The 11,712-nt window shown below is 40.3% G+C and overlaps 1 protein-coding gene and 1 long non-coding RNA gene across 2 annotated transcripts in view; one reads left to right on the top strand and one right to left on the bottom strand.

Moving 5' to 3' along the window:
* Window positions 1–2,286: 2,286 nt before the first annotated feature.
* LOC307271116 (dynein regulatory complex subunit 4-like) overlaps window positions 2,287–11,712 on the bottom strand; it is a gene marked incomplete at both ends in the record, with an annotated part of 12,213 nt that continues 2,787 nt past the window's right edge. Inside the window, 6 exons of the mRNA XM_080054989.1 lie at window positions 2,287–2,391; window positions 3,218–3,283; window positions 3,779–3,973; window positions 4,849–4,935; window positions 6,526–6,731; window positions 7,345–7,399. Coding sequence (XP_079911115.1) covers window positions 2,287–2,391; window positions 3,218–3,283; window positions 3,779–3,973; window positions 4,849–4,935; window positions 6,526–6,731; window positions 7,345–7,399 — 714 coding nt within the window. The remainder of the gene's footprint in view (window positions 2,392–3,217; window positions 3,284–3,778; window positions 3,974–4,848; window positions 4,936–6,525; window positions 6,732–7,344; window positions 7,400–11,712) is intronic.
* On the top strand, window positions 8,456–10,709 carry LOC307271114. Its single transcript, XR_013845588.1, has 3 exons — window positions 8,456–8,587; window positions 8,948–9,009; window positions 9,525–10,709. It is a non-coding gene; the product is annotated as an uncharacterized lncRNA (long non-coding RNA).

Raw genomic sequence — 11,712 nt, 5'->3', positions numbered from 1 at the left:
GAGCCTCAATGGTTAACTTATTTGACGTAATATTAGTCGGAAGTATTCATACACTGCTCAGAAATGATTATATTATTTGTATTTATCAAATATGCCGTTGTTGTTTTGGTATAACGTGTAAGGTTACATGAGGCTGTAGTAAACCACATAGCCCTTCGAATTAAAAAATACAAAAACGCTTTTTAATTAATTACAATTCCATTTATTCAAACTGTTTCCATACATGAGTTCAAAAGCATGATGACATAATCTCTTAATCCCGGCGATGGAAACCATAGTTTTCCCTGGTGGAGACGAGACGGTGTGGATCCTCTGGCAGCATCTGAAGTCTTCCTGCATCCACACTATTCACACTTTACTTTAGTATTACCATGTAATCACCTGGTCAATGATCAAATTCCTTCGTGATTTTCTCTACTTATGACATCTATTGCAGCATGTCCGTCCTGGGAGAGGGATCCCTTACTCTGTCGACTCTCCCTGAGATTTCTTCAATTTTTTATTCCCGGTAAAGGGTTTTTTACTGGGAGTTTTTTCTCAGCCGAGCTAAGGGTGTAAGGGCAGGGTGTCATATTGTATCATATTGTATCATATTGTATGAAATGTAAAGCCCACTGAGACAAATGTATTTGTGATTTTGGGCTATACAAATAAAACTGATTTGATTTGATTTCATAGGTTGCAAACGCCAATTTACAACTCCTTCAACAGGTTTCTAAAGTGAATAAAGGTCTAACAACTTTGTAGAGAAATAAGGTCTAGTAAAAAAAAGATGTATTTCCAAATTAATATTTTTGTAAAAAATGTCGAGACACTCAACTTTGATATTATATATTTATTTTTCCTATTTTATCCCAGGTTTTACAGAGGATTTAAAGTCCTACTTCACCGGGTGGAATATGAAGGTGTATTGAATTCTGAGATCCTATGTAGTAAATGTGCAAATAAAATTGAAATCGGTTAAAAAAAAACTTTCTTTGTAAATATTACTGTGATGTCTTTTACTGTGACATCACAGTAAATAGCACATTTATACTAAATAGGATCTCAGAATTCAATACACCTTCATATTCAAACCGGTGAAGTAGGTCTTTAAGGACAACATGATTCACACATCAGTCAGACGGTTAAAAAACAGATAAAGAAAATAGATTTATATAGAATCAACATTCATTATTTCCAACAACATTTCTTTAGGAGACGATTGAGAGACACACAGAGGTAGAGCAGATTGTGTTTTAGTCCATCGGCCAGATTCCAACATTTCCCTTAAAGTCGCTACGAGGAACTTTCAAATATTTATGAAACAGTCAAATTTTTCCTCTGATGATTATGAATTACATGTAACAGCAAACGAGACCATCAGTGCAAAGAAGAATGCTATTTTTATATAGTTTTTCTCAATGCCTTTGTCATGGGTATACGCTCACCCAGGAACAACAGCTGGCGTAGTAATAACACTACCGCATTTGTCCAAAGGGGGCGCTAGAATTAACACACACTGTAAGTTCCTTGGAGCACCTTTTAAGTGGCAAAGGCTACATATATTTATAAAGACACGTGTCTGTAGAGTATGTGTTGGTACCCTTCCTGAGTGGCAGCTGTATAAGAGTCAATAGCTGATAGTTAGTTAGTTAACCTCCCCTAAGGTAAAACGCATTTATGAGTGGTACCGACATTTGGTCTGGTCCATGAACTATTTGACAATGTGTAGTGATGGACAGACAGACAAATAGATGAATGGATAGATAGATAGATAGATAGATAGATAGATAGATAGATAGATAGATAGATAGATAGATAGATAGATAGATAGATAGATAGATAGACGGATAGACAGACAGACAGACACACAGACAGACAGACAGACAGACAGACAGACAGACAGTTCAGTGAGGTCCACCCAGCATCTGCTCTGAGGGTTTGAAGGGAAAGTTGAACAGAGAAACACCCAGAGTCTTTAACTTCTCCTCACTGCTCTTCAACAGGACGTCGTATTCCTGTACAGACAGACAGACAGACAGACAGACAGACAGACAGACAGACAGACAGACAGACAGACAGACAGACAGACAGACAGACACACAGACAGACAGACACACAGACAGACAGACAGATGGACAGACAGACAGACAGATGGACAGACAGACAGACAGACAGACAGACAGACAGACAGAGGTTAGTCAATACATTTTACACTTACTTTTTAATAAGCAAAAAGGAAAACTTATTTTAAAAATAGTAAATAAAAAAAGATCTTCTATGTTCAGAAAGCATGTCTCCTTCCTATGAGGAACTTTGAATATTTCTGTGACCGTCAGTGAAGACTACGGAGCCCAGTAGCGCTTGAGCTCTTGGGATATTTAGAGAGGACACGCGCACTGGACCGCTCTGACCAGCCGATGTGTCTCACACGAGAGTGAGACACATCGTGGCCACAACATAATTATCTCGTTAGAATCACCCCTCCCCAGTTGACACCAGAGGGGCTCCGTAGAAAAGAATGCAATGCTTTTTTTAGATTATTATTATTATTTAATTTTTTTTAATTTTCAAGCTCTATTAGACAGTACAGAGTTGAAATGGGGAGACAGAGTGAGAGAGAGAGAGAGGGGGGTGGGTGACCTGCAGTAAAGGTCCACGGGTCTGATTTGAACCTGCGACCACTGCAGCGAAGGCCGGAGCCAATACGGTACGCGCTCTATCCACTACACCACCGGAGCGCCCCAGATTTATAATTATTTTTAATGCACTGGTGTCATAAAAACACTACTGTGTTGGTCCAAAGGGGGCGCTAGAAATCAACAACATCTAGTAGCTACTTTAAACCTGCAGTGTGTAGAATTTTGGGTTTTATTTCCTAGCAGATTTTGTAGAAAGTAATTATAATATCCATAAGTACATTTAATTTAGTGCATAATAGCTGACATTTTTTTTTTGAATTATTATTTTTTCCCTTAGAAAGGGTCTCATATATGTCCATATTTCTGCATATTTTGGACCAAGGCCTAGTGCCGCCATCTTTAAAGTGTCATAGTTGGAATGTCATCAGGTGCATTGTTTAACATTTAGAATTGTTCTTGTCCTTGAAGGCCACTGTAGCTTCTGTTATTATTCTAAAGGGTTGGGGTTACCCAGGGAGCGTTGCATTCTAGAACTTTGTAGAACTTTCTTGATGATGTCATATTACACACTGCACCTTTAACAGAGTACTGACCTTACAGTCTCGATGCAGGTCACTCTGTAAGGCTCCGATGGCCACGTCTTTAGACTCCAACAAATCCTAAACGCAGAAAGAAAAACACTTAGATATTTATTCTTGAAGCTCAAATCCACAGCCTAGGCTCTGTAAACTGGTATGTTAACAAAGGGGGTCCACCCTTAGCTAGCAACATGCCAGTTTACAGAGCCTAGGCTGAGTATTAACACTGGTAGTGGATCGTGAGGAGGTATTCACTGATATTTTAGAGGTGATGCTAAAGGTGGATTATTATTTATCTTTGCGATGAAATGCAAATTTGGACACACTCACTCACTCACTCACTCACTCACTCACTCACTCACTCACTCACTCACTCACTCACTCACTCACTCACTCACTCACCCACTCACACAGACACACACACACACACACACACACACACACACACACACACACACACACACAGACAGACAGACAGACAGACAGACAGACAGACAGACAGACAGACAGACAGACAGACAGACAGACAGACAGACAGACAGACAGACAGACAGACAGACAGACGGACAGACAGACCTGTAGTTTGCTGTGTGCGTCTGTACTCCCGCTAACAGACAGGGCGGAGCAGAGCTGGGCGTCTTTCCTCTCCAGAGCCTCTGACAGGGCAGCCATCTTCCTCTGGACGATCATCTCTCTCAGTCCGTTCTGCTGCTGTAAGGACAGGATGGCCTCTGTCTGTCTGTGGAGCAGCTCATCCCTCTCCTGCTCCACCTAACAGGGACACAGACTGGGGTTATACACTTACAGCAACAAATTAAACTAAATACCTTCATATCCTTTAACCAATTTAAACAAACTATCTTAAACCTGCCAAACTCTACCTGTAACTGTTTTAATTAGGCTATATTGTACTTTCACCCATTTCATTTTAATTGCTGCCACTCTTCACCACTGTGTAAATGTTTCAATTGTTTTTCTCTTCACCTGTTGTTGTGTATTTGATGTATTTGCATTGAATATTGTTTATGTATTGTTGTTTTTCCTTTGAATTTGTTTTGAACTCGACGTCATTGTAAATGAGGGTCACCCCTCAATTGGTCTCTCCAGGATAAATAAAAGTTACACGAAAAATGAAAATGAAATACACTTATTTCTTAGATTATTATTTTAAATTTTTTAATAGAATTTTCAGATTTTTTTTCTGAGAGCAGCGCGTCTCTCTCGGGTCTCTCTGCTTTAACTGATAGAGAAATACTCTGCTGAGAGTCATATTGACTTCATACCGCCAACTTTCGCTGTAGTTTCACCATTTCCTGGTGCATGTGTGGCTGAAAAAAGTGAGAGAGAGGCAGCAGTAACAGACGCATACGCGCTCCAGAGGTAGACGCAGGACTCTATAAACTCATTCAAAAGCCAACTCAAAACTCACCTCTTCAAGAAAGCATACGACCCCTGACTCCACCCATACCACACCTGACTCTATTTTTGAATTTGTTTTCGTGTTTTTCTTTTTCTTTTCTTTTATGTATATTCTATGCAATGTAAAGCGTCTTTGAGTGACCTACAAAAAAGCGCTATATAAAACCTATCAATTATTATTATTATTATTATTAATTATGTGTGTGTGGAGGCCGTTAGTGTTTTACCTTTTCAAAGGCTTGCAGCAGCAGCTCATATTCCACACTCAGGTCTCTCAGCTCCTTCTCTATCAGCTTCACTCGAGCCTGAGTCACCTGACACACAGACAGACAGACAGACAGACAGACAGACAGACAGACAGACAGACAGACAGACAGACAGACAGACAGACAGACAGACAGACAGACAGACAGACAGACAGACAGACACACACACACACACACACACACACACACACACAGTAAAACGTTATTAGTACTGAAGGAAAAACATGATTTATTTATGGATTTTAGGTTATACCAGTTATAACATATTTATCGTCTCATTTTGCTTTAATTTCTGTTGATTCAAGTTTCAATTTAACTGTAAAACTTTGTTTGGACAAAGGCAGTAGTGTTTTTACGAAGCTTTAAATTAGGATATTGATGTACTGAGAGTGTGTGTGTCTGTCTGTGTGTCTGTCTGTCTGTCTGTCTGTCTGTCTGTCTGTCTGTCTGTCTGTCTGTCTGTCTGTCTGTCTGTCTGTCTGTCTGTCTGTCTGTCTGTCTGTCTGTCTGTCTCACCACCATATCCTCCCTGGCCTGGGTGTGTAGCTGCAGTCTGTCCTGTATCTCTGGCAGCTTCTGCTCTGCCTCACGTAGACTGTCACTCAGTCGCTTGTTTTCCTCTTCAGCCACTGACAGGAGTTTATCTGCTCGAGACGCATGCTTCACTGCTTCTGTGTGTTCATCCTAGACAGATAGATAGATAGACAGACAGACAGACAGACAGACAGACAGACAGACAGACAGACAGACAGACAGACAGACAGACAGACAGACAGACACGTTCAAATTTTGGTTTAATAACATCTTTGAAATTGTTCAAGTTTGTGTAATTTTTAGCCGTCATGCTGTTTTGATCTTAAACAGTGTCTGTGTGTGAGTGTGTAAAATGTGTTTGAGTGAGTGAGTGAGTCAGTGTATGTATGTGTGTGTGTGTGTGTGTGCACTGTGCACGTGCGCCTGCGTCAGTGTGTGATTGAGTTGGTGAGTGTCTCTGTCTGTGTGTGTGTATGTTTTTTGTTTTTTAACCTTTATTCATACAGGTAAATCCCATTGAGACTGGAGACTCTTTTTCAAGCGAGACCTGTTACCATTCCCACGTTACCATTCACACACACATTCATACACCGATAGCAGCAGGCTAACTATCGAACATTCACACGAGGCAAGGTGGGTGAAGTGTCTTGCCCAACAACCAAGACACAAGTGGCAGGGCAGGAATCGAACCGACAACCCTTTGATCATCAGCCGACCCGCTCTACCACCTGAGCCACAGTCGTCTGTCTGTGTGTGTGTGTGTGTGTGTGTGTGTGTGTGTGTGTGTGTGTGTGTGTGTGTGTGTGTGTGTGTGTGTCTGTCTGTCTGTCTGTCTTACCTTTAACACAGCCTGATCAGCCAGTATTTTCCTCTGTACGTTGGTGTAGTATTCCTCCGCTGTGTCTGTCTGTCTGTCTGTCTGTCTGTCTGTCTGTCTCTCTGTGTGTCTGTCTGTCTGTCTGTGTGTCTCTCTGTCTGTCTGTCTGTCTGTCTGTGTGTCTGTCTGTCTGTCTGTCTGTGTGTCTCTCTGTCTGTCTGTCTGTCTGTCTGTGTGTCTGTCTGTCTGTCTGTCTGTCTGTCTGTCTGTCTGTCTGTCTGTCTTACCTTTAACACAGCCTGATCAGCCAGTATTTTCCTCTGTACGTTGCTGTAGTATTCTTCCGCTCCTCTCTTCTCTCTGTCCTGGTCTTGTATCAGTCTCTCCACTCTTCTCTCACTCCGTTCATCTATCGCTCTCATCTCTTTACTACGAGATTTACCCGCTGCTGAGACCAACCTCTGGGATTTAGTGTGGAACTTCTGCTCAATTTCTGTTCAAAAAAGAGAGAGAGAGAGAGAGAGAGAGGGGGAGAGAGAGAGAGAGAGAGAGAGAGAGGGAGAGAGGGAGAGAGAGAGGGGGGGGAGAGAGGGGGGTAGAGAGAGGGAGAGAGAGAGGGAGGGAGAGAAAGAGGGAGGGAGAGAGAGAGGGAGACGGAGAGAGAGGGAGAGAGAGAGGGAGAGAGAGAGAGAGGGTGAGAGAGAGAGACAGAGAGAGTGAGAGAGAGAGAGAGAGAGAGAGAGGGAGAGAATGTGTGTGTATAATCTGTGGAACTTCTGCTCAATTTCTGTTAATAATAGAATAGAATAAAAGACAGATATAAAAGACAATACAAATACACGTTCAACACAGATACATAATACATACAACACAAGCATCGATACCAATGTTTCTACAACCCAGAGGAGAACCTTGTATCGCTCTGTTTAGTGTTAGTGAGTGCTACATACTCATTAGGACTTTCGATTTATACTAGTATGAAAGAAGACATGTTATGGAAGATAAATAGACTCAAATAGACTAAAAATCTCAAAATTAACCAGTGCTTAAAAAACAATGTATTGGCATTAAGTTAATTAAATAAAGTGTAGGCTGGTATTCCTCACCTCTGATTCTGTGATCGTAGTCATTCACCAGTTCCATTAGCTCCACCTGGTGTTTCTGTCAAGGAATCAAAAAGACGTTTAGACCCAAAACCAGAGACAACTGTAACATCTATAGTCAGGGTTCCCAAACATTTTACCAAGGAATTTTCAAAACTTTTGCTTGACATTTTACCCAATTCCCAATATCCCAATGTCCAATTTTCATAATCTAATCCAAAACTCGGACTCTTGTAAAACATGACCCTGTAGCTGTATCCCATTCGAGGGGCCGCAGCCTATGAAGGCTGCATTTGAAGACCGATTGCGTCATAGCGGCGCGCAAAGGCTTGTCCCATTTGGAAGGCTCCTTCATATGCGGCCGAGAAATGCAGCCTTCGTTTCACGGTTTTGAAGGGTCCAACAGATGTATCCTTCGCGGCCCAACATATCCCAAGATTCATTGCGTTTTTTTCAGAGATGGCATAAAATAAAATAAAAAATAACAAAACAGCAACGTGTTGCTCCATCTTCTTAACTTTTATCTTCCTTTCTTTTTTTCTTGTACTTTTTTTTCTTTTCGTCTGGTAGGCAACTTCTTTTTCTTTTTTCCTCCGTTGACAGGGCTGTCTCCGTTGGCAGCAATCAGGGTTGCTAGGCAGCACAGGAGCGGCGAGTCGTCACGCAAGGTAACGGCTTGTTACGCAAACCGGAAATGCTCGTAAACGGAGACCTGTGGAGACCGTCCCGTTTAACAATGCTCGTTGGGCCTTCGAATCGGCCTTCACAGGCTATTCACCTTATTTTGGAACGCCCCGTTTTCCACTTCCGATTCTAGCGAGTTTATCATGCGACTTCCGGTTCAGCGCTGCAGAGCCGCGAAAGAATGTAAACAGCGGCAAACAATGAAGCACAATTGAATCGTAGGGAAGAAATATTTGTTTACAGAAAGGTTCTAAACGTAAAAGTAGTACGTTTAGTAAGTTAAGTACTAAGCCATTTGTAATTTAGTAGTTTGTTTTCGATAAACTAGCTTACATCGCTAACATCTACACACCGTGGTCGCATCCTCTTATTACGATGCGGCAGTCAGACGCCCGCAACGAGGATGACATGAGAAAGTGGCTAGATTACGGTCATATTTAGCTGTCCCTTGGAGAAGATGGAGCCATGGTGAAAAATGTCAAGAGCACTGAGTCAGTACCTTCAGAGGGGTAAAGCGGGCTGTACTAGGCTACTCCAAGTAAAGCAGCTTCAATTGAGGAAGGTAAGACAATATGATGTTTTTTTGTTTTAAACCTACAATGATTGTCAATCATACAAGGGCATATTTCTCTATTCTAAAGTGTAATCTCAAATTATATCATCTGATAATCTTTCCCAATATACAATTATGTGATTAAATTAAGTTCAAATGATCAGTTTTCTATGTTTTGTCTAACCAGAAAATAGAAATAACATGAAAAATATCGACTCATGTGAAGTAGCATAATAAATGTTTGCAGCTACTTTAGTTAAAATAGCCTCTGACAACACTAAAACTTTGCGATTACTTATACAATCAATACCATTTCTATTTAAACCTAATCAAATTTAACTTGCTAACATGCTTTTTCGTGTATCACAGCACAACGAGAATGAGAATCGGCAGAATCTGGCAGAGGAAGAAAGTACATAAATGGATTTGAGGTAAGTGTGTACATCTTCTCTACATAAAAACAAAATATATCCCATTTGAAATGACTCCATACACAAAGACATTATGGCATTGGCAATACACCATGTTTAGTAGTTGCTCGCTCCGTTTAAGTGGAACACTGTGCAAGCAACTATTAAATGAGATGTACTGCCATCTCTGTGCATGGAGTCGTGTTTTACATTTACACAGTTTAATGCAACTCTTTTCCACAAAATTATTTGGAATGAAATAAGATTGGCTAAATCTTACATAATCAACACATTTTAATATCAGTTCTGAGACTTATTCAGGATAATCTGTGATATTCAGTCTATTTCTATGTCACAGAAAGTACAAGTCTAATAATAACACTTTGATTCAAAGTAAGTTGTTTATTATAATATTCAGATGTCTGCCATCATTAATCAGAAATATTTAGAACTGCTGTAGGCCTACATGTATATTGATTCAACCACTCGATTGCTGCTTGACAAAAATATATTTTTTCTTTCTTCTTTTTGCACAGTGGTCAGCAGAGGAGCCATGGCTGTCGGGAAGCCCTGATGGAGTGATGAACACTGAGTACTGTTCCAAGTGTCCAGCCTTGGAGAAATCCTCTGATGTCTCAGGAAGACCACTTCAGTAATAAGATCTCAGATGTGAACATGGGGGGCATTAAAATCACAATCACATGGGCCGCATGACTATTACATGATGTGGTGGACAGTAAATAAGTTAAATTATTGAGTTCCAACTTTTTGAATGTCTGTACTATACTTGAGTATCTGCTTTTTTGGAAACTTATGACTTTCACTTCACTATTTTTCTAAGATATAAATTTTACTTTTGAGACCACTACATTTCTGAGGCTAACAAAGTAAAACTTACTCTCAGTCTAAGAAAAGCTTTGAACTCAGCTGTGGATTGAGAGACAGCGAGATCCTCCCATGAGGCAGTTCTCCCTTTACTCACTGCCAATAAGGGCAGGAACACATTTCCTGGGAAAACCCACTGGTCCGTGTTTGTTGTTACGACAGTCACTCTTCTTTCAGGTGATTGTGCAAAATGTTGTACATTAAAATGTGTAAAGAAGTTGCTGTGTGGATTTTAGATTTTTTTTTAAATTGCAATTGGCCAGACGCTCTGTCCCTCACGTAAGGACACCAATTACAGTTCAGCGGGTACTGTAATCGGTTGCCTTACGTGAGGAACAGAGTGTCTGGCCTCAGCTGGTTTTCACAAAGTATAAGGAGAGTGTTATCAATACTTAGAAAAACAATTAAACTGAAAGAAGCAGAGCAGTGGCGTCTTAACATGACGGGAGGAGAGTTTACCAACAAGACATATTTTCAATTTCCAGTTGGTGTAACCCCATCCCAGCAGCAATATTGCTGGGTGTAGCTAATGATGCAAATTTCTGTACAGAAATTGTGCCAAGTCTAAAGGCTTTCTATTTTAAATATATGCTGCCTCGTATTGCAAATGAAATTCAGGCAGGCAGGTTGTCACTATATGAAATACAAGCAGCTTTGTAAAAACTAGATCTAAACCAGCTGTTCATTTCTCCCATCTCGCCCTAATGTTAAACATTCTGTTAATGTAGTTAAAATGTATTTCAAAGAAGAAAAAGTTTCCGGTAGTATGTTAACAATTGTTTGTTTTCACAAAAGCTGCTTCCAAAATTGCTTAATTAATGTAATACATTTGAGGAATTAAAACAAAATATTTCTTTGTTGAATGCTGTTGAAATAAGTATGTGTTTTTAATAAACTTTGTGGCACTTTACTGTACATTTTGCATGTCTTTTGTAATAAGTACAAATTTAAAATGTTACTGTACATTTTGCATATGTCTTGTAATAAGTAAACCAATTGACATTTAACTGTACATTTCTTGGGGGAGACATGAACTGTAACTATGGTCACAAAGGGTCCAGTCCTCCTCCCACTGGGTCACAGCATCTCAGTGAGTTTGGCACATCCACATCCACATCCACAGCTCGGTGCTGGGTGTTGCATTGTCACCTAGTAAAATAGAAAATTGTATTTCATTAATGCAGCCTACAAACAAAATAATAATTTCCCCACTGTAAACAACTCTTAGATAACATGTGCATTTACTATTTCCATAATCCACAATGATTGCAAATATCTGATCTGTAGGCTACTCAGCCTGATTGTGGTCATCATAGGCCTATTCGGCCCAATCTACATTAGTAGGTAGCCTATATTATTATCTGGTTTAACTGTTAAATAAGTAAAATATGTATGTTTACATAGAATTGAATGCAGAATTAATTAGGTAACACACGTTACATGATACATAATTTTCGTTCCGCCATAGTTTTTGTTGTTAGTAGGCTACAAATTGTTCACAAACTTTTTAATCAAACCAGTAAACAGAGGAGGCTGTTGATAGTTTGACATACCTGGATAGCACCCGGAGTGGTTTCTTCAACGTAGCTTCATAGCCAAGTCACTTCTCCGGGTAGGGATGCTATTCAGTTGGTTTATTTATATATAAAGTGGACGGAACAAACAACGGGGCTCCGCAGGTATGCTATACTAAGATCAAGCTAACCGGAAGTTCGATGACAGGATCAACAACAATGGCGTCTTCCATGGTTACGTTCCAAAATAAGGTGAATAGCCTTCATAGACCGCGTAGGGATCCAGCTTTGGGTTGGCTTGTTAGACCGCGTCCTTTGAAGGATG

This window comes from Ammodytes marinus (genome assembly GCF_949987685.1).
Source record: "Ammodytes marinus genome assembly, contig: scaffold_319, whole genome shotgun sequence".
NCBI classification, from domain to species: Eukaryota; Metazoa; Chordata; class Actinopteri; order Uranoscopiformes; family Ammodytidae; genus Ammodytes; species Ammodytes marinus.
This window is presented reverse-complemented; position numbering and strand designations above follow the sequence as displayed.